The 25,788-nt window shown below is 47.2% G+C and overlaps 1 protein-coding gene across 1 annotated transcript in view; it reads right to left on the bottom strand.

Annotated features, from left to right (window-relative positions):
* LOC125345662 (zinc finger CCCH-type antiviral protein 1-like) overlaps positions 1-24,368 on the bottom strand; it is a 41,688-nt gene extending 17,320 nt beyond the window's left edge. Inside the window, exons 1-6 of the mRNA XM_048337714.1 lie at positions 24,040-24,368; positions 7,730-7,865; positions 3,727-3,979; positions 1,349-2,014; positions 992-1,237; positions 69-167 (exon numbers count right to left, since the gene is read on the bottom strand). Of these exons, the coding sequence (XP_048193671.1) occupies positions 69-167; positions 992-1,237; positions 1,349-2,014; positions 3,727-3,979; positions 7,730-7,865; positions 24,040-24,368 (1,729 nt within the window). The remainder of the gene's footprint in view (positions 1-68; positions 168-991; positions 1,238-1,348; positions 2,015-3,726; positions 3,980-7,729; positions 7,866-24,039) is intronic.
* Between the last annotated feature and the right edge of the window lie 1,420 nt (positions 24,369-25,788).

Here is a 25,788-nt window from a genome sequence, read left to right as displayed (position 1 = left end):
AAGACACAAAAGGAAAGTCCTGGGGAAATACTGGCATGCCTGTGCTCAGAGCAGAAGCTTTGTCTCACCTGCCAGTTGACAACCCCGATACAGGTAGTCTAGGCAAATTTCCTTTGGTCCAACATTATTCGTCGTAGATGTGATACTTGAGACCCCAGACATAGAATCTGTAAAACAAGAACGAGAGTAAGTGCTTCACAGTTCAAACAAACAAATTAAAAACCCAAGGCTACACGGTTTCACCAAAAGAAACAAGATTCCCTATTGCTCCCCACAACCTGGGACAGGACACTGGAGCAGAAGAAATGAGGACAGAGAAATTAGATAGAGCAAGCCCAGGGAGCAGGATTTAAGGTTCGAGGCTCACTCTTGAACACCCAGTTGTATAAGCAAGCCTAATCACTTAGTTTAGTACAGGGAAGGTTACCATATGTACATGCAGAAAGTAATTACAAGCACTGATATGAAACAGAGTTTGTGTGCATTTAAGTAACTGGCTCCCCTATTGCTTCAGGGGAAAAACTGAAACTTACACATCACTTAGATGATATCCTACTTTATGTTTCAACCTTTCCAGGGCTCAGTTCTCAGCCTTCTGTGTAATAATGAGGCAGCCTTCCAACCTCTTAACCCTTTCCGAGCCTCATAGCTCAGCTTCAGAACTCCCTATAGTTCCCCAAAATGGGAACCACGTTCAAGAAAACTTCTGGGATTCACATTGCCAGATAGCTACTCCATACAACAAAAATGCCAGCGACAGATAGGCCTGTGGTACACTCTGATTGTGCTCATCTCAGTTCTAGCAAATGCAGCCATATCTTCTATGTGGTTCCATGGTTTGGTTCTTCTCTGTCCTTATACTTTGGTCCCTTCACCACTACCACCCTTTATCCGTGAGCCTCTAACTGTAGTCAGATTGACGAAACTGCTACCACCCCGTCTCACGCACTGCTACAGACTCAACACGGTGCCCCTCTGTGCAGTGACTTACTCTGGGAAGAGACTGTGGTCCTTTGTGAGTGCTCATTGGTGGAGCTCACAGGAGTGTGGGCAGGGCCTTGGGCCCCATAGTCTGCAGCTCTGCTGATGGAGGAAGGTAGAGATGACTGGGGCAGCGTGTGGACTTTTGTAGAAGCAGTGGCTATCCCAGGTGTGGCTGGGACCTGCCTTGGTGAACCCTTACTTCTCAAGGAGAATGCATCTTTTTCTCCAGTGACTGCTGGTTCTAAGCCCAAACCTGTGACACACAATTGATCTGCATTAGTAAACTTCATTCACAATGTGAGTAGCGTTCTTTGGTGTGTTGAGCATAGCTCTACCAGTCAGACTGGGTTCCCTTCATATTTACCATTCAAAAATGTCAATCCTGGGTTATTACCACCATCAGTAATTTTGCCAGTGGCCTGGAGATCACAGAAAGCGCTTCCGTTGTTCTGATGGTTCCTAGGTAATGCTATTTCTCGCTGGTCATTGGTGGCAGCTCTGTAGTTAGCAGATCTTGGGCAAGTTAGATCTGTGGCCACTCCATCAGCCTGATGTTTAAGAAGGACTTCCTGGATGTCTTGAGTTCCACTCTTGCCCTTGACGTTCACGTGATCTGATGCAACAATGCCCAGGCCCTTGCTGGAGGCAATGGATGTTTTTGTAACACCAAGGAGAGAGCTAGAAACAACCTGATTAGAGGCTGAGTCAGCATGGTTCCTGTAAGAAAAGTCGTGGAGACCATCATCCTTGGATGCCCTCTGGCTTCCTCCTGCTTGAGCTGTTGCTCCAAGACTGGCAACCTTCGAAGAGGCTGAGGAAGGCTGAGCCTGATCCTTGCTCCACACATAGCTGAAGTTATCAAAGAGATGCACGTCATCCTCAACAAAAGCCGAGAAACCAGTGCCATCTGGGCCGGGTGTGCAGGCCTTGTAAGCAGATGAAACGAATTCTGGGCTGGCCTGATAACACCGGTCTTGACTTTTGCTTCGACCTCGCGATGCCTGTGGAGCTCTATGATTTGAGGAAGGAGCTGGGAAGAGGAAAATAAAAGAGCCAAATAATGAAGAGTTCACAACATTCAGTTTCTATCACGGTGTCTCCTCTGCTTCTCCAGCCTTGCTGTCCAAGTGCTGTAATTTGTCCTGCCAGGCACCACTAGCTCACGCCTGTACTCCTGGCTACGCAGGAAGCTGACATCTGAGGACTGACATTCCAAGCCAGCCCAGACAGACAAATCCAATTAACCAGCAACAAGCTACAAGTGGAGGAGTGGATCAAGCAGTACAGTGTCAACCCTGAGTGAAAAAGTTAAGGAACAGTGAACACCCAGGTTCTGAGTGTGAATACTAGGACTCGGACGGACACACAGACACACGGACACACACACACACACACTCATTTTATTTCCTTCTTTGAAGAAGAAAAACAAAGCTGGCCACTGGTGACTCACACTTGTAATCCTACCTACTCAGGAGGCTGAGTTCAAGCCCCACGACCCCAACCCCCCAAAAAAGAGGAAGAAGGAAAGAAGAGAGAAGGAAGGAAGGAAGGAAGGAAGGAAGGAAGGAAGGAAAGAAGGCAGATTTAGCAGTGTACTTTGGAAAATTGTAACCATTTTTCTAATCTGAGGGAAATGCTGCCAAGTAAAAAATACCAAATTGGAAACTCAAATATATACTAATGAGAGCTGGGAATGTGACTTAGCGGTAGAGCGCTTGCCTAACATGCATGAAGCCCTGGGTTCAATTCTTCCGCACCACATAAGCAGAAAAGGATGGAAGTGGCGCTGTGGCTCAAGTGGTAGAGTGGTAGCCTTGAGCAAAGAGAAGCCAGGGACAGTGCTCAGGGCTTTGAGTCCAAGCCACAGGACCTGCAATACACACACACACACACACACACACACACACACACACACACACACGTGATTGCAATCAGATTAAATGGCACATTCATGTGAACAAAGTTTGGAAGGGAAATGTAGAAAGTTGAATGTAAACAGGTACAGCAGTTATAGGGGTGGTGCTTTTAATTCCTAGAATACTTTTACGGGGTTACTGGGGCTTGGCTGGGCATTTTCCCAAGGCTGGCACTCTACCACTTGACCCACAGTTCGAATTCTAGCTTTGTGGTTATTAATTGGAAATAAAGAGTCTCGATGACTTTCCTTCCTGGGTTGCTTTGGAGCTGGAATCCTCAGACCTCAGCATCCTCGGGAGCTAGTGTGAGAAAAAGCAATCTGTTCTGTCAAACCTAAGTACCTCCATCTTGTAATGTCACCAAGAGATACTGATGTTTCTGAGTACTGGAATTATATGCTTCTTGACTTCAGTTATAACTATCATCTGTGTTGTCTGTGACCAGCCAGTCATGTTAAAGGTATGCATCCTTACCCATGGATTTATAGGCCACTTCCACCTTCAGTGGGAACTTTCCACTGACTTTACCAAGCTCCCCCAATTGTAAACCTAACTCCTTAACAAGGAGAAGGGACAATGTCACCCTCTGGGTTAGGATGAAACTGAGAAGAACTACCCTGCCCAGTGTACCGGCCTAGCCTGGGGACAAGTAAATTGCCCTGACCAAAATCTCCTATATTGCTGGTGTTTGTATTCACTTTCTGACACCAGAGGGTCATGTGTTCCCAACACTGGGATTACAGGTGTGAGCCACTGTCCCAGGGCTGATTTCTTGGAACCTGTTTATTTGATAGCTCTATGGGGTGACTGAAGGGCGAGCCCATACCTCTGGAGCGGGGTGGGTTCCTCCGCACATGCTTGTTGTTGCAGATGTCTTGAATGTTCTGAACCATGTCAGGGCTCAGGCCATGCTCTCGCATGATGCTGAGTGCCGTCTTGTCCATCAGGTTGTGGGACCTGTTGCAGTTGAGGTATCTGCAGTTCCCGCGGGTGAAGTGTTCACAGATGTGCAGTCTCTCACAGGGGACATGCTCGCTGCACGTCTGTTTGCGCCCCTCTCCTTTGTAATCTTTGCAGATCTGCAGAAGAAAGAATGCTCATTCGCCAGACACAAAATACTTCTGGTATCTGCCACACACTTTAAGGAAGGATCAATGCACAGGCATTTCTGAAGCATGTAGAGAAATGCACTCACTACCTGACGTATGTAACTGTAACCCCTCTGGACATCATCTGGACAATGAAATTTTTTTTTAAAGACCAAAGACAGGGCAGGAGTTGAGATGCTATTTCGCTTTTCTCTCTGTTTCTCTCTCTCTCTCAGTGCTGATATTGAGACTTGAACTCAGGGCCTGGGTGCTATCCCTTAGGCTGGTGCTCTACATCTTGAATCACATCTCCACTTCTGATATTTTGTGTGTGTGTGTGGTTAATTAGAGATAAGACTCTCAGATGGTCCTGCCTAGACTGGCTTTGAACTGCAATCCTCAGATCCTAGCCTCCTGAGTAGCTAGGATTACAGACTACTAGCACCCACCTTTCCATAATCTTCAATGAGATGCATTTAACTGATGTTTTATTTAAGTCAGAACCCAAGGCATGCAAACTAATTAAGGCACAATGGTGTGGAGGCAGATACCCAGTACTCAGGAGACTGCAACAAGGGACTAAGAATGTGAGGCTGCGTGGTGAGTCTGAAGCCAGCTTGGGCTATATGTTGAAACCCTGTCTCAATAAATTGAAGAAGAGAAAGAAGCCATCGCTGGTGACTCACACCTGTAATCCTAGCTACTCAGGAGGCTGAGATCTGAGGACTGTGATTCAAAGTCAGCCCGGTCAGGAAAGTCTGTGAGACTCTTATCTCCAAATAACCACCAGAAAACCAGAAGTGGTGCTGTCACTCATTCAAAGTGGTAGTGCACTAGCTCTGAGCAAGAGTTCAGGGACAGGCTGGGAATGTGGCTTAGCAGTAGAGTGCTTGCCTTGTATACATGAAGCCCTGGGTTTGATTCCTTAGCACCACATAAACAGAAAAAGCCAGAAGTGGCACTGTGGCTCAAGTGGTAGAATGCTAGCCTTGAGCAGAAAGAAGCCAGAGACAGGGCTCAGGCCCTGAGTTCAAGTGATACAGCATTAGCTGTGAGCAAGAAAGCCCAGCCAGAGCAAGGCCTGGAGTTCAAGCCCCAGTACTAGTGGATATTAGGGTATATGAGTTACCTGTGTAACTGTTGGTGAATTCAAAACCTGGTCTCCGCTGGGAAAATGTTCAAGTTTCTCAAATGAAATTTTTAAAAGTATAAAATTAAAACAAAATGTTCTTTTTAAATTAAAAATAGAAGCTTAGGTTAAATATACTATTAGCTAGCTAGCTACAGGGACCAGCTGCTCACACCTAGTTGAGGAAACAATGCCTTCCCAGCCTGTGATCTAAATCCTGACCACAGGCAAGGGGAAATTTCATTATTAGCTCAAAGCAAGCTTCAGACAGGACTTTACAGCCCACTCACTAAACATGGGTGCTGCAATATGCAGGAAAAGGGATACAGGCCCCTAATAGGTTCGTTTCTGGCTTTTTCTGAGCAGTTTGTTAGAGATAAGAGTCTCACAGACTTTCCTGGCTAGGCTGGCTTTGAACCATGATCCTCAGACCTCAGCCTCCTACATCTCTGTTTTGAGGTCATGAGGAAAACATATTGAGCTGAATCAGTAGGTGTTTAACCCACAGGAAGTCCTCAATAGCTTCCTTCTCATATGTGGTAGTGCTTCTGCCTTCTATGCGCGCCTCTCTTTTCAGAGTGAGACAAACGTACCTACTGAAGGATTTCTTTCAAGGCAGACACCATGCTTTGCATGCATCCTCTGATCCTCAACTCTGCATATCTATGGTGTAGGAAATTTAATCATCCACCACTGCCAGGTGCTGGTAGTTCATGCCTGTAATCTGAGCTGCACAACAGACTGAGATCTGAGGATCCTAGTTCAAAGCCAGCCTGGGCACACAGATATCTGACACTGCTTTCTACCCATCAAAAAGCTCTAAGTGGAAATGTGGCTCAAGTGGCAGAGCATCAGCCTTGAGCAAAAAGCTGGGAGAAGCCCCTGAGTCCAGCATGACCAACAGACAATAATCATGGACTATTGTCTCCATCTTCTAGTAATAGAAGCTCCATGTCTAGGTAGACACATTGGCATCAGGAAAGAAACTACATTTCCCAAGCCCCCTTTCAGCTGACATATACCCATGTGTTAAGCTCTGACCAATGAGGTATGAGAAGATATACCATGTCCATGTTGTGTGTGTGTGCGCGTGCGTGCGTGTGAGTGTGTGTGTTTCTGGGGTGTGAACTCAAGAGTTCTGATCTTGCTGGGCAGGCACTTTTTTTTATTTTTTGGCCAGTCCTGGGCCTTGGACTCAGGGCCTGAGCACTGTCCCTGGCTTCTTTTTGCTCAAAGCTAGCACTCTGCCACTTGAGTCACAGCACCACTTCTGGCCATTTTCTATATATGTGGTGCTGGGGAGTTGAACCCAGGGCCTCATGTATACGGGGCTAGCACTCTTGCCACTAGGCCATATCCCCAGCCCCTGGGCAGGCACTTTATTGCTGAGCTATGTATGCAGCACACACTTTCCTCACTAGCTATATGGAGATCAGATCCCACTTTTTGTCTGGGCCCACACCTCCACTGCAATTGGCCTACTTTCTGCTTCCCTTTGTCACCAGGATGACAGGCATGAGTTACCATGGTCAGTGTCTTCTGTTGAGATGGAGTCTCACAGAGTCTCCTGCCCAGGCTGGTCTGAACCTGAAGCCTCCCCCATCTGAGCCTCCTGAATAGATTACAGGTGTGAGCCACCTCACCCAGCCCAGGTTACATGTTAAAAGGAAATTGCTTGCATTCTATTAACTTCCTCTTTACATTCCTGCTGCCTAGAAAATGACAAATGAGAACACCTTGTACCTAGGGAGCGAAGACCTATTTTAGAGGTAAGAGATGAGCTATGGGCCTAAGTCCCGGATGAAATCGTAGGGTTTAGCTGCCTGCCCATAAGCTTATCTGCCTGCCCTTACCCAGGTAACACAAGAGTTGACCAACTTTTCTCTAACAAATCAAGACAGAAAATACTGTAGGCTTTACAAGCAATTTGGCCTCTGTTGCAACTACTTAACTTGCCTTGGTAAGTTATAATATGTAAACAGACGTGGCTGTGTATTGTGGCTTTGTGTTTGTTGTTGTTGTTTTGTTTTTGCCAGTCCTGGGGCTTGAACTCAGGGTCTGGCTTCTTTTTGGTCCAGTCTAGCACTCTACCATCTGAGCCACAGCACCACTTCTGGCTTTTTCTATATATAGGGTGCTGAGGAGTCAAAGCCAGGGTTTCATGCATGCGAGGCAAGCACTCTACCACTAGGCCATATTCCCAGCCTGTGGCTATGTTTAAATAACCTCTGCATTATAGGTTGCTGACTAAGAAATAAGTAAATAGATCTTAAATAGATCTTGAACCACTATAGGTAGGGTGGGGAGTCTGTTCCACAACACCCAGTCTGTATTCTCATCTTCCCTGTGCTCTTTTAAATGTCATTGTAAGGTCACCTCCTCCAGGAAGCCACCCTGAAGGAATGCTTAGTTGTTTCTACTATGTCATTAGTTCATCTTTGCTCACACTGGGCTCCTGGCAGGGTGGCAGAGGAGATGGCACCCCAGACAGCTCAGCAAAGCCTTCATTCATCGCCACCTCTGGAGCCCTGGTGCTGACTTCAAGGTTTCTCTGTGCCTTCTCCAACATACAGTACTCTCCCGGTCATCTCAACTGAGAAGTCCCCACTCACCTCGGGTATGAAGAAGGAGTCGCTTTGGACGAGGAGTACGGCTAATTCCTCTTGGTTAACCCCCAAGAGCCCGTACCTTCTCAGGACTACCAAGTTCTCCTCGGAGAAAACATCATGTGAATATTTGCATAATTTCCTAGAAGAAAGGGAACAACTTTCAGTGCTTCCATGTTACAGAAAATTTCACTCAGGGCTGGGAGTATGGCCTAGTGGCAAGAGTGCTTGCCTCCTACACATGAAGCTCTCTGTTGGATTCCCCAGCACCACATATATGGAAAACGGCCAGAGGGGGCGCTTTGGCTCAAGTGGCAGAGTGCTAGCCTTGAGCAAGAAGAGGCCAGGGGCAGTGCTCAGTCCCTGAGTCCAAGGCCCAGGACTGGCCAAAAAAATATTTTTTTCACTCAACAAAGTGCTCAAGTGGTCCCAAGCACAGGGTGACCCCGCTTAAAGAATACCATTTAAAAGTTGGGCACCAAAGGCTCACGCCTGTAATCTAGCTGCTCAGAAGGCTGACATCTGAGGATCACAGTTCAAAGCCAGCCAGCCCAGACAGGTAAGTCAGTAAGACTCTTATCTGCAATGAACCACGAGAAAACCAGAAATGGGGCTGTGGCTCAAATGGTGGAGCTGAGGGACAATGCCCAGGCCCCAAGTTCCAGCTCTATAACTGCCACCAAAAAAAAAAAAAACCCAAAAAAGACTAGGAGCCAGTAGCTCTCATCTATAATCCTAACTACTCAGAAATAGAGCTGGGGATATAGCCTAGTAGCAAGAGTGCCTGCCTCGGATACACGAGGCCCTAGGTTCGATTCCCCAGCACCACATATACAGAAAACGGCCAGAAGTGGCGCTGTGGCTCAAGTGGCGGAGCGCTAGCCTTGAGCGGGAAGAAGCCAGGGACAGTGCTCAGGCCCTGAGTCCAAGGCCCAGGACTGGCCAAAAAAAAAAAAAAACAAAAACAGAAATAGAGCTGTGGCTCAAGTGGGCTCAAGTGGTAGAGAACTAGCCTAGAGTAAAACAAGCTCAGGGATAGCAGGTGCTAAGCTCAAGCCCCAAGCCAGCGCGCACGCGCACACAGAAAGCAACTAATTAAACCAAACAAACAATTTAATCCAGGTGCTGATGGCTCATACCAGCAATCCTAGCTACTCAGGAGGCTGAGAATCCAGGTTAAGTAAAAAATGCTTCCTTAAACCATGTATATTGGTAAACAGTGGTATATAGGGTAAAAAAAGACAACTACAAAAGCAATACTTTCAAAACTGTTTGATGTAAATGAACTGAACAACTCATGGATGGAAAGGGGGAGGAGGGAAGGGGGAATGAGGGACGAGGTAACAAACAGTACAAGAAATGTATCCAATGCCTAACGTATGCAACTGTAACCTCGCTGTACATCAGTTTGATAATAAAAATTTGAAGAAAAAAATGCCAGTCTGAGTAAAACTTGCAGGCAGCCAAGCAGGAGGTGTGCAATCAGAGAGATGTTTGGAAGACGCTGCTACATGCTGCTATGGCTGAGTCCGGATTCAGCCCATCCTTTTCAACATGGCAATTCCGTGTGGGTTAAAAAGTTAGTCAAGGACAGACGGCAGCCATCTAAATGGGACTTTACGTCATCATCGTGACCACCACCACCACCATGGTCAAAGCAAACAGGACCCTTGCCTGGCTCCATCACACACCTAAATCCTGGTGAAAGGCCACTTGGTACCTGCTGGAACTGAGATTCCTGTGGGACATTTGTTCTGTAACTCCTCCCCAGCCTGACCTGAGAAAGGATTGCTGGCTGGTTAAGTTGTTTGAAGGCTGGTGGAACGAACAGGTGTAGCCCACAAGACAGCCTCCTTTGTCAACTTTGGTTGAAGTAACTTGGTTACTTTAGGTGAAGTTCTAAAGGCCCAAGGTAGCCCTTTCACTGGGAAAGCAATGATTTGATTCATACAAGAACCAGTGGGGAATGAAGTGGGTTATGTCTTCAAGCCTGAAGCCTGACAGAAGTGACACTATTTTGTCCCCCAAGGAAATAGGCCCCAACCCAGGTGTTGTTTGCTTAACAGGTTCGGTGAAAATCCACAGGTTGTTTGCTCCACAGGTTCCGGGGGGTGGAGGGGGGTGGGGAAGCCCAAAAATGTTCCATCTGCCCAGAATTCTAGGAAAGAAGTCTAGATTTACTAATAATGTTCATTTTTCCTTTCTGTGCATTTTCATATACATAAAGCTCTGGGTTCGGTTAGATTCCTCAGCACCACATAGGTAGAAAAGGCCAGAACTGGTGCTGTGGCTCAAGTGGCAGAGTGCTAGCCCTGAGCAAAAAAGAAGCCAGGGATAGTGCTCAGGCCCTGAGTCCAAGCCCCAGGACTGGAAAAAAAAAAAAAAAAAAAAAAAAAAGAAACTGCTCTCTCTGTGGCGGCAGGATTTAAAAAGTCTCTGCCCGCTGGGTACTGGTGGCTCACACCTATAATCCTAGCTACTGAGGAGGCTGAGATGTGAGGATTTTCCCACTGGGGGCAGAAAAGACCTCAAGAGACTCTTATCTCCAATTAAGCACTCAAAAAAATGAAAGTGGAGCTGTGGTTCAAGTGGTAGAGGCTCAGGGACTGTGCCCAGGCCTTGAGTTCAAGGCCCGCACCAACAAAAATAAAGTTTATGCCCCCAACCAGTTACTGGCTTTTGCAATAAAGACTCCTATGATTTGGTTTATTAAACGTGACATCCTTTGTTCTCTTGCTGATTGGGATACAATGCCCCAACCTCAACTGCTTCTTCCCGTCTTTATCTTCATCCTAGCTTTTTTTTTCTCTATCCCTCGCCCAGGCTGGCTTTGTACCCAGATCCTCACAGCGCCCGGCTCTTGGTCCTAATTTCAGCACTCATCAGTCATAAAGGCTGTTTGCATGCAGCTCCTGTTTGAGAGTAAGTACAAAAGCTCAAATCTCTGACAGGATTACAGAGAGGTCAGAATGTTATGCCTAGTACTTAATTCTTTAGTCACAATAATTCTACTTTGGGAAACTAAGGCCCAATAAAATGACAAATCCAGGGTCCCTCAGAGAAGAGCCTGAATCTAAAAAAAAAAAAAAAAAAAAAAAAGCAACCAAAAGCTCTCATCTGGAAAAACTAACGCAGACAGATGTGAGACCTTTCTAAACAACCAACTAAAAATTACTCTTCTGGGTACTAAAACAAGTGTTTTCCATTACTAAATGCAAGGCTGGAGCTTGATACTTGTGGCTGACACCTGTAATCCTAGCTATACAGGAGGCCTGAGGATTTTGGTATAAGGCCAACCCAGGCAGGAAAAGTCTGTGAGACTCTTATCTCTAGTAAGCATGAACACTCCTCCCTCAAAAAAAAAAAGAATACCAAGCAAACAAAAACAACAGCAACAAAACAACAACAAAAACAGAAGCGGTGCTGTGTCAAGTGGAAGAATGCTACCCCTGAGCAAAAGAACTCAGGGACAACACCCAAGCCATGAGTTCAAGCCCCAGAACTGGCACCAACCTCCCCCACAAAAAAAAAAAAAAGGAAGAAAAATTAGGAGCCAAGCAGTGCAAAGGGGCACAGATGATACTTGGGGTACAGTGGGGATACAAGAAAATGTCTAGAAAAACGATGTTCAGGATTTGCATAAACATGGGCTCCGCAGTGTGAGTCTGACGGAGGAGATGGTGATTTCGAAAGTGCCCCAGGCTTCCTTCTGATCAGCCTCTCCCAACAATGGTGCCTGATATCGACTGGCAAGTATAAGCCAGGAAAATGGTGGGAAAGCCTGCATTGGCTTGTTGGGGTTCTTCAAGCTAGCGCTTCTCTAAGAGTATTCCCTGATCACCATTCTCAGCACCATCGGAGAAACTGTCAGAAATGCCGTTTCCCAAAGGGCCCCACCCCAGACCTGCCAGGAACTTTTCCAATGTGCAGACCAGCCCCAGACTTCCTGCGTGAGTATGTCTGAGGATGGGGGGCTGAGAAATGAACATGATTCCCTCTCACTCTCTCTTTTACCTCGCTCTCTCGGAAGGTATTGTACTTAAACCCAGGATCTCAGCTTTCTTGCTGAGCATTTTGCTGGTTGAGTATTTTTTAAAAGTCCGACTTTTCTACCTTGGGTGGCTTTGAACCACCATCCTCCAGGTCTCAGCCTCCGGAGTAGCTGGGATTACAGGTGTGAGCCACAGACGCCTGGTATTGAATGAACTTTCCTAACAGACTGCCAGGGAACGGTGGGTCTGGCAGAAGGTTGATTAGAGCTCTCTACTGCCAGTCCAAAAACAGCTTTACAAACCTTTCTGAATTTCCTGTCACAGAGCAAACATTTGTGGAAAGTTGCCCCCACTCAGAGCAAACAAACCGCAAGCCATCAGCTTGTGGGAATAGGAAATGGTAACTGTAAAAAAAAAAAAGCCAAGATGGCCTTAAAAGAGGCAGAATTATCTCTTTTTCAGGAATCCCAGGCTCAAAGCCTCAAAGTCACACGGCCTCTGCTTTTCCATTCTCGACCCAGATATAAAATGTTTTTTTTTTTTAATTAATTGGACATAAAATTTTTTACAAGGTGTTGTGCAAAGAGGGTGCAGTTACATAGTAGGGCAGTGTGTACATTTCTTGTGATATCTTACGACCTGTTTTTCTATCTCTTGTCTAGGTCAGGTTGACATATATGCAATATACAATGTATCAAGAACATATACAGTATTCACAGACTTGGTCTCTACTGTCTCTCCGTCTCCCTTTGTTAACAGTCAAATATCAGGGAGATCATGCCCCTTTGTTTTCTGTGTTCTAGGCTTGTCTTGCTCAACATTATTTGTTCAAGTTCTGACCATTTCCCTGCAAATAACAGTATTTCACCATTCCTAATCGCTATGTAGTATTCCATTGTATATAAGTACCATATTTTTTGGATCCATTCGTCTGTGGAGGGGCATCTGGGTTGTTTCCATATTTTGGCTATTGTGAATTGTGCCACGATAAACATGGAAGTACAAATGCCTTTTTGATATCTTGGATTTTGCTGTTTAGGATAGATGCCTAGGAGTGGTATGGCTGGGTCATAGGGTAGGTCTATATTGAGTTTTTTGAGAAACCTCCATACTGTTCTCCAAAGTGGTTGTACTAATTTGCACTCCCACCAACAATGGAGAAGGGTTCCTCTTTCCCCACAGCCCCTCCAGCATTTGTTGTTTCCTGAGTTCAGAGTATAGGCCATTCTAACTGGGGTGAGGTGGTATCTCAGGGTTGTTTTTATTTGCATTTCCTTTACTAGCAGGGATGTTGAGCATTTCCTCATATGTTTCTTTGCCATTTTTATATCTTCTCTTGTGAAGTCTCTCTTTAGCTCTTTTGCCCATTTCCTAATAGGTTTATTGAGCTTGGAGGGGCTTAGTTTTTTGAGTTCTCTGTAGATGACCGATATCAGGCCTTTGTCTGTTGCTGTGCTGGTAAATATCCTTTCCCATATGGTTGGCTGTCTTTCTATTTTGGTGGCTATGTCCTTAGCTGTGCAGAAACTTTTTAATTTGTAGTAGTCCCATTTGTCGAGTCTTTCCCCTATTTGTTGTGCCCCTGGGTCTCTATTCAGGAAGTTTCTTCCTGTGCCTATAAGTTCTAGTGTCTTTCCTACTCTGTCCTTCAGTAGTTTCAAGGATTCAGGTCTGATGTTGAGGTCCTTGATCCATTTTGAGTTGATCTTGGTGCATGGTGATAGGCTTGGGTCTACTTTGAGTTTTCTGCATATGGCTGCCCAGTTCTCCCAGCACCAGTAGTTGAAGAGGTTATGTTTATTTCATTGTATGTCTTTAGCTCCTTTGTCGAATATCAGTTGGCTGTAAGAGTGCGGTTTTATTTCTGGGTCTTCAATTCTAATCCATTGGTCTTCCGATCTGTTTTTATACCAATACCATGCTGTTTTTGTTATGATGGCCTTGTAGTAGAGCTTGAAGTCTGGTATTGTGATACCTCCTGCACTGCTTTTTTTTGCCTAGAATTGCTTTGGCTATTCTAGGTTTTTTGCTGTTCCATATGAATTTATGGATTGGTTTCTCTATTTCAGTGAAGAATGTGGCTGGGATTTTGATAGGTATTGCATTGAATTTGTATAACAATTTGGGCAGTATGGCCATTTTCACTATATTGATTCTGCCTACCCATGAGCATGGGAGGTCTTTCCATCTCCTTGTGTCTTCTTTGATTTCCCTTATTAGATTTTTGTAGTTTTCATTGAATAGGTCCGTCACGTCCTTGGTTAAGTTGATCCCTAGGTACTTTATTCTTTTTTTGGCTACTGTAAATGGAATTGTTTCCATAATTTCCTTTTCTGTTTGTCTATTGCTGGTGTACAGAAAAGCTGCTGACTTTTGTGGGTTGATTTTGTATCCTGCTACTTTGCCAAAATGGTTTATTAGGTGTAGGAGTTTGGGTACTGAGTTTTTTGGGTCCATCAGATATAAGATCATGTCGTCTGCGAATAGGGATAACTTGATTTCTTCCTTGCCGATGTGGATCCCTTTGATGTCCTCCTCTTGCCTTATTGCTATGGCTAGGGATTCCAGCACTATGTTGAACAGAAGTGGGGAGAGTGGGCATCCTTGTCTTGTTCCTGAGTTTAGGGAGAATGATTTAAGTTTCTCTCCATTTAATATGATATTAGCAGTTGGTCTGTTGTATATGGCCTTTATTGTTTTGAGAATTGTTCCATCTATTCCTGTTCTCTCCAAAGCTTTTAATAGGTATGGATGTTGTATTTTGTCAAAGGCTTTTTGGGCATCGACTGAGATAACAATGTGATTCTTGATTTTAGTTCTGTTTATGTGGTGAATTACGTTGATTGATTTACGGATGTTGAACCATCCTTGTGACTGAGGGATGAAGCCTACTTGGTCATGATGTATGATATTCTTCATCAGTTTCTGGATCCTATTAGCTAATATTTTATTGAGGAGCTTTGCACCTGTGCCCAGCCACACCCTGAGACTGGTCTAATTTGACTGCAGTGGGATTCCAGGTGATTTGAGACTCACAGGCTGGGCCTGTCCCATTCAATTCTACGCTCAGATGTTCACCTCTGAGCTCTAAACTCACCAAGACAGTAAATAGAGGGCCAGCTACACAGCAGACAGCAAAGGAAGACAACAACCTGAGAAGCTTTGATAGCCATTTATATGCTGAAATACCTCTTCTGTTCTCCCCCCTTCAACCTCATCGGGTTGATGAAAAAAAATAGGTAGTTAAAAGATACTATAGAAATGATTCAAACTAGGAATATGGCTTAGTGGTAGGTAGAGGGTTTGCCTTGCATATCTGCATATCTGTGGCTTGTTATTTGAGGGGCGAAAACAGGAAGCAGCTCACCATAATATAAACTAGTCAGGAAAAACAAAATGACCAGGATATGTGAAAAGATAAACTCGGGGCTGGGGATATGGCCTAGTGGCAAGAGTGCTTGCCTCGTATACATGAGGCCCTGGGTTCAATTCCCCAGCACCACATATACAGAAAACGGCCAGAAGCGGCGCTGTGGCTCAAGTGGCAGAGTGCTAGCCTTGAGCGGGAAGAAGCCAGGGACAGTGCTCAGGCCCTGAGTCCAAGCCCCAGGACTGGCCAAAAAAAAAAAAAAAAAAAAAGAGCAAAGATAAACTCTAGGCAACAGTAGTCTAAAGAATAAAAGGTTAGGGAGCAAAAGCCCAAATAAAATAGTATTTGAAAGTCATAAATCTTTTGTGCTTCTGATGTTTAAGAAAGATGAAGTCAGTGGCCCAGTACTGGTGGCTCACACCTGTAACCCTAGCTACTCTGGAGGCTCAACCTGGGTCAGCAGAGTCTGTGAGACTCTTGGTCTCCAATGAAGCACCAACAGCCAGAAGTAGAGCTGTGGTTCAAGGGGTAGAGCACTAGCCTTGAGCAAAGAAGTTCAGGGGCAATGCCTAGACCCTGAGTTCAAGACCTACAACTGGTACCAAAAACAAAGAAAAAAGATTACGTCAGTGGCTTAGGAGAAAGTAGGGATGGGTCACTGGGTCAAGGACCCTTAGAACAGTGAGGAGAAACAAGAGGAAGAGAGACCACGTGAGCAGGCCGCAAAGTGTGGGGAGAAGGGTGGAGCTAGCAGAGCAGCCGACTTTAACCACAGCTTCATTACCCAGAGCAAGTGGGGGAGAAATCAAGCTCCAGGTGGCTGCAGCACCATGACCTCGGTGTGGAGAAAACAAGCAGATCCACGCAGCCTCAAGTCTGCAAGAGTCCTCACAACCCAGGCCCCTTTAAATGGGGTAAGGACAGAGGCAAGAGGCTGAGGCGCTCTACATATCCTACAGTTCTATCAAGAGCGAGATGAACACCTGAGCATTAGAATTACCTAGGGCCTGTGCTAGAATCCCCATTGCCCAGCCTGGAAATACAACTCGGTGCTAGGTGGTTTGCCTACCACGTGTGAGGCCCGGGGTTCCATCTCTAACACTGCAAACAAACCTTAAAAAAAATTAAAACTAAATGAAGCCCTGGGTTCGATTCCGCAGCACCACATATATAGAAAACAGCCAGAAGTGGCGCTTTGGCTCAAGAGGGAGAGTGCTAGCCTTGAGCAAAAAGAAGCCAGGGACAGTGCTCAGGCCCTGAGTCCATGCCCCAGGACTGGCAACGAAAACAAAACAAATCAAAACATTAAAACTAAAAACATCTGAATCCCCAGGCTTAATTCAGACCCAGTTAAGCCTTTAAGGATATCCTAGCGTTACTATCTTTGAAAGATTTCCCAAGGATCTGCCATGCAGCCAAGTTTCAGGATGCATAGCCCTAAATCCACAACGGGACTGAAGAAAAGCAGAGGGAGAGAAGAGAGTCAAGGATAGGAGGTGGCAGTGGTATTACCAAAACAATGGTGACTAGAGAAGAAAAGTCATTCGGGTCTTCTCTCCACATTTGTACTTCCCAACATAAATTCCTTTGAAATTTAAGAGCAGGGTGATGCATACCTGTAATCCCAGCTACTCCTGGAATCTGAGACAGAGGGGAGGACTGAGGCTGTAGGCCAGAATGTGTAAAAGCTGGGCCAAAGTGAACAAGGCTCTAACCCAAGAATAACTCAAAGTAGTAGTATTTACTGGGCATGGTGGCTCACACCTGTGGTCCCAGCTACTCAGGGGGCAGTGTCATGTAGTGAATTGGTCTGAAATAGATTAAATGCTCGGCTCTGTATGGAAAAGAGTTGAAAGATGATGTAACAGGCCTCTACTATCTCCTCAGTCCAGCTCCCCTGCTGACTTGATTCAAGCCACTTCTGATTTCACACTGGACTGAAATCCTTGGTCCTCCTGGGGTCTTTTACACCTCTGCCCCACCCATCTTAGACCCTTGCCTAAGTTAGAACCATGGAACACTAGGAAAACTCATCTGTATTTATTTCAGATGTTTATTTTTTGCCATCCCTGTATTACTAAAACTTAGGGAAAGTATTGTGTTTCCAGGTATAGATTTGTCAATATTTAAAGAAATTCTGATGCCAGGCACCAGTGGCTCACGCCTGTCATCCTAGCTACTCAAGAGGCTGAGATCGAAGGATCACCATTTGAAGCCAGCCCAGGCAGGAAAGTCTGCCAGACTTTTATCTCCAATACTCAGGAAAAGCCAGAAGTGGCGCTGTGGTTCACGTGGTAGAGTGCTAGCCTTGAGCACAAAGAGGCTCAAGGACAGAGCCCCAAGATGGCAAAAAAATAAAATAAAAAAGATTCTGATCATTGTTCCCTGGAACTTCATAATCTCACCGAGTTTCTTTAATTCTGCAGACGTGGAAAATCACATTTCATCAAATGAAACTGCAGCAAATCGGAAGAGAACAGCAGTTCCCAGATGATTCTTCACTCTGAGGTGCAGGCCTTTGTATCACAAGGGTGGAGAAAACAGCACATGCTCAAGGGCTACAGCCTGACTATGTGACTCTTGGGACACAGCTCAGATGACTAGAAGGAACTTCCAGCGAGTGTTACGGGGCAACTTCACCCACCCACACCCACGCATGGCACATGTATGCACTTGTAGCTGCAAAATGCAGGCCTTGAAAATGTCCCACTGCACTCACTATATTATATAGGATTCCACTTCAAGGGAATGTCCAATATAGACAAATCCATACAGAGAGACAGCTGGTTAAAGATTTCTAGAAACTGGGAAAGGGTTGAAGGAGGAGTGGCTACTGCTGGGTGTGGGTTTCTTGGGAAAGTGATGAAAACATTCTGGAATTCGATAGTGATAATAGTTGCACAATATCATTACTGACTGTGCTTGCTAGCTCTGATGTGTACCCCCACATCCCTTTTTTTTTTTGCCAGTCCTGGGGCTTGAACTCAGGGCCTGGACATTGTCCCTGCTTCTTTTGCTCAAGGCTAGCACTCTACCACTTGAGCCACAGCACCTCTTCCGGCCTTTTCTGTTTTATGGTACTGAGGAGTTGAACTCAGGGCTTCATGCATGCTAAGCAAGCACTCTACCACTAAGCCACATTCCCAGCCCTGAAATGTACACTTGTAAATGTGTTTCCATCTATTTTAAAGAATAGTCAAATAGTGAGCATGTGGAGTCAACATCTCTTAATACTTAAGGTAAGCTTATTAAATTCCACTATTAGCTAATATTGATTGCACACAAAGAAACATACCAAAAGATTCTAAGCAATCAGGCATAGAAGCAAAAAACAAAAGAAAAATCAAAGGCAATCTCAATTTCTATTTAAAAAAAAAGAGATTCGGGCTGGGGATATAGCCTAGTGGCAAGAGTGCCTGCCTCGGATACACGAGGCCCTAGGTTCGATTCCCCAGCACCACATATACAGAAAACGGCCAGAAGCGGCGCTGTGGCTCAAGTGGCAGAGTGCTAGCCTTGAGCGGGAAGAAGCCAGGGACAGTGCTCAGGCCCTGAGTCCAAGGCCCAGGACTGGCCAAAAAAAAAAAAAGAGATTCACTAACGTAAGAGAAAGCTATCTAGCCAGGCCAAGGTGGCTCACGCCTGTAATCCTTGCTACTCTGGAGGATCTCAGTTTGAAGCCAGCCAGGGCAAAAAAGTCCCCATGAGACTCTTATCTCCAATGAACCAATCAAAAACCACAAGTGGTGCTGTATCTCAAAGTGGTAAGGCACTAATGGTGCTAAGGCCCTGAGTTCAAGCCCCACAACCCACCAAAAAACCAAGGATGAAAGAAAGCTGTTCATTTTAACAAATCACAGCAGTAAATTTGCACAGCCACGGGAGGGGAAGGGAAAGGAAAGCCCAGGATGGGAGGGTAGTGGAGACAAGAGAACAAGGAAGAGGAGAGAAAGGCAGGAGAGGGAAGAGGGGAGGGGAGAGAGGGAATGGGGAGAGGAAGATGGTAGAAAAGGACATGGAGGAGAAAGGAGAGGGGAGGGAAGGACAAGAGAGTGGAGAAGAAGGGAAGAAGGAAAGGACAGAAACAAAGAAAAGAGGACATGGAAGGGGAGAAAGGAGGGGGAACGGGAAGGGAGAAAAACGAAAGTAGGGGCTGGGAATGTGGCTTAGTGGTAGAGTGCCTGCCTTGCATGCATGAAGCCCTGGGTTCGATTCCTCAGCACCACATAAACAGAAAAAGCCAGAAGTGGCGCTGTGGCTCAAGTGGCAGAGTGCTAGCCTTGAGCAAAAAGAAGCCGGGGACAGTGCTCAGGCCCAGAGTCCAAGCCCCAGGATTGGGGGAAAAAAAAAACAAGTAGCTTGTGATGTCATGAATAGATCTTCAAAACAACGTTGAATAAAACACGGGACTGGGGATATGGCCTAGTGGCAAGAGAGCTTGCCTCGTATACATGAGGCCTTGGGTTCGATTCCCCAGCACCACATATACAGAAAACGGCCAGAAGTGGCGCTGTGGCTCAAGTGGCAGAGTGCTAGCCTTGAGCAAAAGGAAGCCAGGGACAGTGCTCAGGCCCTGAGTCCAAGGGCCAGGACTGGCCAAAAAAAAAAAAATTTTAAAACACATCAATACTTCATTTTGTACACAGACAGAAATGTGTATATGAAGAAATTTTAAAATCCTAAAACAGCAGGGTACCAGAGTCATGATTGAGATTACTTCTGGGGAAAGAGGGAGAATGAGACTAAGGGAATTCTTTTTTTAATGTTCCCCAAGGCCTACTGTATTTTCATTTGCCTATTTATTTGGCAGTACTGGGATTTGAACCCAGAGCCTGGTAGACTAGACACTGGACCACTTTTTTTTTTTTTTGCCTTATTTTTGACAGCTTTTGACAGCTTATACCCAGGCTGGACCACATCCTTCCTTTTGTCCTTTCCACCCCGCTGGGATGACAGCGTTATAAACAGCTAACTTTCTGCCTGGGCTGGCCTTGAATCACAACCCTTCCTATCTCCATGTCTCAAGAAGTTATTTTTTCATCTGTAAAGCTATGAAACAAAAATGAAAAAGGCAAGCATTCATTCTCAGAGGTGAGTTACAGTACATTCTCTATCATGTCTGGCATATATTCAGAGTACACATACTTGATGTATATTCTCTTATTCTTTGTACATTTCAGTATTCTTCCTCTCAATATATGAAACAACTAGTCTCCTCATTTACCCACCCCCACCTAAAGTTTCTACTAACTAAAAGAGAAAGGCAAAGGCGTACAAACAGGAAAGGGTAAGGAGGAAACACCCATATTGGCATAAACCACAAAACCAGTGGAAGGCACTCAGAAAGTTGACTTGAAACAGTTAAACAGCAATGGCGCTTGCACACAGAATAACCTGAACTGATGGGAAATGACACTTCATAGAACTATTGTTCAAGGAATAGTGAGAAAACCATGAATCTGGTCCAAATGTCAATCAACACTGCCAGCTACCAGCTATGGGGCCACAAGTAAATTTCTAAATACTTGGTGCCAAGTTCCATTTGATTAACATTGGGTGTATAGTATCTAACCTCAGGAGCTATGAGAAAGATGAATTTATATAACATCTCTAACAAGCTTACCTCAGAGCTTGGTTGGTACTTAAGGATTTGTTCAATAAATGTTAGTTATTGTTGATGTCAGAGCTAGAACTTGATTTCCGTGTGTGGGAATATTATTTCAGCAAAGCAGATATTAATATCCAAAGTAATGTGCCAAGAGAAACAATTCTACAACACCTAAGCAAGCTTGATTACCCACTGAAAAGCACAGGTGAAAGCACTGCAATGAGGGAAAAAGAAATTATAGGACAGAACAAAAATCCTATCTAAAGAAACCCAGGAGCTGGTGGCTCACACCTGTAATCCTAGCTCCTCAGGAGGCTGAGATCTGAGGACTGCAGTTCAAAGTCAGCCAGAGCAGGAAAGCCCATGAGACTCTCATCGCCAATAAACACCAAGAAGCAGAAAGCGCAGCTGTGGCTCCAATGGTGAGAAGCACAAGCCTGGAGCAAAAAAGCTCAGAGACAGTGCCAAGTCCCTGAATTCAAACCCAGGATCCAGAAAAAGGGAACTTGGGATTACTCAAATAAAAAATAGAGTTTACCTGTTAGAGATAATTACCAAAGTAATTATGAAGCAAAGCAAATGACTGCTAGGATTTAAAAGAACTTGTTCGAGTTGAGGATGGTTGTGGAGAGAAGGCAAACTAAAACAAGACCAGCCATGTTTGAAAAGTGATGAGTCAAAACGATAGGGATATGGAAGTTCATCACTCTTCCCTCCATTTTTGGAGTATGTTTACAAAGAATAAAAAAGAGGAAAAGTTGAAACTGTTAAAAACAAAGGTCAACACTAGTGGGAGAAGAAATTTTCAAAGCAGAACAGAAAAAAAAAATCAGGAAACCTTGCAACCAGTTGTTATTCAGAACAGTGTGCGAATGTGCTAGAATGTTCTTTCCTTTTCTCTCCTCTTCCCAGTCTCCTTTCCCTGCTTACTTGGGATCTGAGCGTTTTCACTGAGTTTTTGTGTTCCAGACTAGTGCTTTACCACTTTGACCAACAGATCCGCTTTCTTTTTTCTGGTGATTAATTGGACATAGGAGCTTCCCAGACTTCCCTGCCCAGGCTGGCTTTGAACTTGGATCCTCAGATCTCAGCCTCCAGAGTAGGTAGGATTAGTCCCTGCATGGAAACACACTTTTAAATAGTTACTTCACAACATGTTAAATATCTTATTAAGGGAGTCCATCCAAACAATTAAAAAAATAAGTTTTTGAAGCATTCTAAACAAGTAAATTTATTGGGGGAAAAAGATTACCTCACCCACTCCACCCATTTAAATCTCTTTATGTTCTTGTTAGCCTTTCCGGCCTTAGGGTCCTCAGCTCCTCCCATTAGCCCCCAGATCCACCCATATCTAAACTCCCTGCCCTAGAGCTATAGTGGGCCACTCCCACTCACCATCCAGACCTACCTACTTCCCCTTTAGCCCCAGAGAAGCTGCCACCTGGATAAGATGACAGGTTGCTCCCTCTCCTGTGGGAGACAAGGCCCCAGTAATAAACCTCCTTATAAACCTTCTTCTCCTGTCCTCCACTCTCTCAGCTTGGTCCCCTGGGGTGATTGAGATAAACCCTTTCAGTTTCCCTACACACAGATGAAGGTGAATGACTAGGATCTCAGCCTCCAGAGTAGCTGGGATTACAGGTGTAAACCAGCAACCAGCTTCACCTAAAGCTTTTTTTTTTTTTTTTTTTGGCCAGTCCTGGGCCTTGGACTCAGGGCCTGAGCACTGTCCCTGGCTTCCTTTTGCTCAAGGCTAGCACCCTGCCACTTGAGTCACAGCGCCACTTCTGGCCGTTTTCTGTGTATGTGGTGCTGGGGAATTGAACCCAGAGCCTCATGTATAAGAGGCAAGCTCTCTTGCCACTAGGCCATATCCCCAGCCCTCACCTAAAGCTTTTAAGGACAAACTTTTTACCTATATCAGAGTTTGTTGTTGTTTTCCTTTTTGAGTAGATAGAGCCTATGGACAGAAAAGATGTGAAGGACATAGATTCATGAATCAGCCTTTCATGAATCACACTTTTCCTTAATGAGCTATTAATGAGGAAAAGACACTTCTCGCAGTACTGAGGTGGGGGGGGGAGGGCGGGGAGGAGAGGAGGAGGAGGGAAGAGGAGAGGAGATGAAGGGGGGGGGGGGAGGAAGAAGGGGGTGATGGGAGGGAGAAGAAGCTGGATAGGTCAGAGAGCCTGCCTGGAGGGAGTTGACCTCCATGGTCACGAGATTGTTCCATTCCTCAGACCCAGGAATCCGGAGGCCAGGCCTGAGTAGCTAGTGTGTACTTGGGAGCCATCTTGTCATGGCCAACTACTCCTCACGCCATCGTAGGTGTCACCTCCTAAGTGTGACAAGTAAGCCCCTTACCAGGAGATGTTTTATTCCTTTTTTCTTTTTTGAAACCGTGCTGGGGATCAACCCAAGGCCTTGCGAGGCGCCCCAGCCCTGAGCTACAAACATCTCCAGCTCCTCACGGTGGAATCCAGAAGCCAACGACATCAAAAGGCTTGCACGCCCCCCGTGGCTCGGGTCTGTAGTTCCAGGCCACTCAGGAGACTCTCGACTCCCATTAGCCAAGCCGGAGCTCAAGGCCCTGGATTCAAGCCCTGGGAGCGGCACAAAAAAATCAACACTTAAAAGAGCAAACGGATCCACCACCGGCAGAGGCAGGGATGGGCTGCAGGAACCCGCAAGATTGGAGAGCGGTCCGTGGAGGGGCCGAGGGCCTGTCTGTCAACGGGGAAGCAGACGGGGAAACACTCGATCTTCGGTAACCCCGGAAAGGGCCCTATGGCCCGGTGGTGGTGTGTGACCTGGCCCCAGCCAGGAGGAGCCGTTGCTGGTTGCTACGTGCGGTGTGGACGGATGCCGGGGTGCTGGGCGAGAATCTCAACGCGACCAGGGAACTCAAGTGAACAGGGGAGACGATTCAAGCTAGCCCGAGCGTTGGAGGCGTTTTCCCTTCGCCCCCCAGATCTGCCTCCAACTTCCCTAGGCTCTGGCATGCCCCCCCCCAAAGTATTTTATTCAGATTCCGGTGGGCGGGTGGGCAGGGTAGAAGGTGAGCCTGGATCACACACCACCACCACCACCCCGGGAAATGTCGCCCTGGTCATATACAAGGGACGTTCTGGGGGCGCTGATAGGCAGGGGCCCCGCCAAGACAAAAGGCGCGGGTGCCACCGGGAGGGAGTCTCTCTCTCCAAGTTGAGCAGAGGAGAGGGTCGGCAGTGAGATGCCCGGAACTCCCCCCGGGGGGGAGGGACAGCAGCACCCACCCCCCCACCCATCCACCCCGGTGGGGTTGGGAGCTGCGGGAGGAGCCGCTGCTCCCCCGGGGTGCACTCACCGATCCGCCGGCGAATAGTGGCAGCGGCCCAGCAGGTTGAGCTTGCAGAGGTGCAGGTTGTCGCAGCCTCGCTCGCAGACCTTGCGACGGCAGACCCGCGCCCGCGTGTTGGCCACCACGGTCCAGGCGCTGCCGGTGCTGCTGCGGGTCTGGAGCAGCACGAAGCGGTCGGGCCCGGCTTCCTCCAGCACCTGGCGGAGCTGCGCCCGGGGCAGCGCGATCTCCGCCAGCAGCGCGTCCAGGGTCATGCGGCCGCCGTGGGCGCACAGGAGCTTGACGAGGAAGTCCGCGGGGTCCACGGGGTCCGCGGGGTCCGCGGGGTCCGCCATGACGACGAGGACGACCACGCTCGGGCCGGGCGCAGGCAGCGCGGGACTCGGCTTCAGAACCGAAACTCGGGCGGGCGGCGGGCGGCGCGCAGGGACCCGGCGCTTTCGGTTTCCGATTCCTCCGGAGCGTCCCGACGTCAGGGAGCCCGGCGACCTCTCTGACGGCCAGCCGCGATCGCGAAGGGGGAGGCGTCCGGGGGAGGTGGGAGGAGGGTGGGGTGTGGGGGGGAGTCGATCACGCACCCGCCAATCGGCCCGCGAGCGCGGCCGCAGCTGGCCGCACCCCTTTCCGTCCCAGGCTCGACGACGGTGGGGTTTTCCCCCGGTGGCGTCCCGCGAAGCCTCTCGGGGAAGAAGAGGAAGTTGGAAGATGGTGCGGGGACTCCGGGGTGGAGGTCTGGTAAAGCCAGCCCCCCAGAGGCCGGTGACGCCCCGGGGGCCCCCCTCTGGCGGTGGCCCCACCCCTCCCCGGAAAGAGCTGACCCTAACCGGGCTCGAAAACCAGTCTTTTCCCCACCCGCCCCTCCACCCCTTCCTGGTCCTCGCCCGGGATCTGCACTCGAGGAAGTGACCTGAGCGAACTCCTCCAAGCCGCCCGAGTGAAGCCCCGCGCGCCACCGGGGGTGTGGGGGGAGCTCCCCAAACCTGGATCCCGGACCCGATCGGGATCGAGATGGATGCGTGCGCTTCGTGGCGGGGAGCACAGCCGAGCCCTCTGAAGGAACGATTGCTGTGACTTGATTGCTTTTTCTTCCCGAGGAGATAACACGCGCACACGTCACGCACCCAGGCTCGGATTTGCCTGGAACTGCCAACTGCGGTGTCCCCCAAATCACAGGGGTTTTCAGTCTCCTGATGGTGAGAAGGCACGAGTGGACACAGAACGGGATATCCCCAGGATTTCGGGCCGCTTCCTTCCCCCGTCTCCCCTAGATGTGGCATGAAGATTGTTTCTCAGTGAAACCTTGGTGTTGATAGAAGAGGTTAAGAAAGAAAAAGTGATCTTAGGTTAAGTTTGCCTTTGCTGACCAAAGCGGGAGCCTCAGAAAGCTGTGTTTAAGGTGTGTGTGGTGGGGGGGGGGGGAGGGAGGTGTTTGCATTCACCTGCTGCGGGAGGAGGGGGAAATCGGTTGTGTGTGCGTGTGTGCGTGTGCGCGCGTGTGTGTGTGCGCGCGCGCACTAATAGCGATCCAAAGAAGATGTGAGATCTAAAAGTCAAACCCGAAACTGAAACTACTGGGCCAGTAGAAGAAACAGAACTTAGAGGCATAGGTAGAAACTTCTTGTAAAGAGTCCCGGAGTGTAACAGATAAGAAAGAGACTTGACAAGTGGGAGTACATCAAAATAAAAAGCTTCTGCACAGCTAAGGACATAAGTTACTAAACTAGGAAAAGAGCCTACAGACTAAAAGATCTTTTT

Source organism: Perognathus longimembris, chromosome 2 (assembly GCF_023159225.1).
Source record: "Perognathus longimembris pacificus isolate PPM17 chromosome 2, ASM2315922v1, whole genome shotgun sequence".
Taxonomy (NCBI): domain Eukaryota; kingdom Metazoa; phylum Chordata; class Mammalia; order Rodentia; family Heteromyidae; genus Perognathus; species Perognathus longimembris.
Note: the sequence above shows the minus strand (reverse complement) of the source record. Positions and strands in the feature narration are given on the sequence as shown.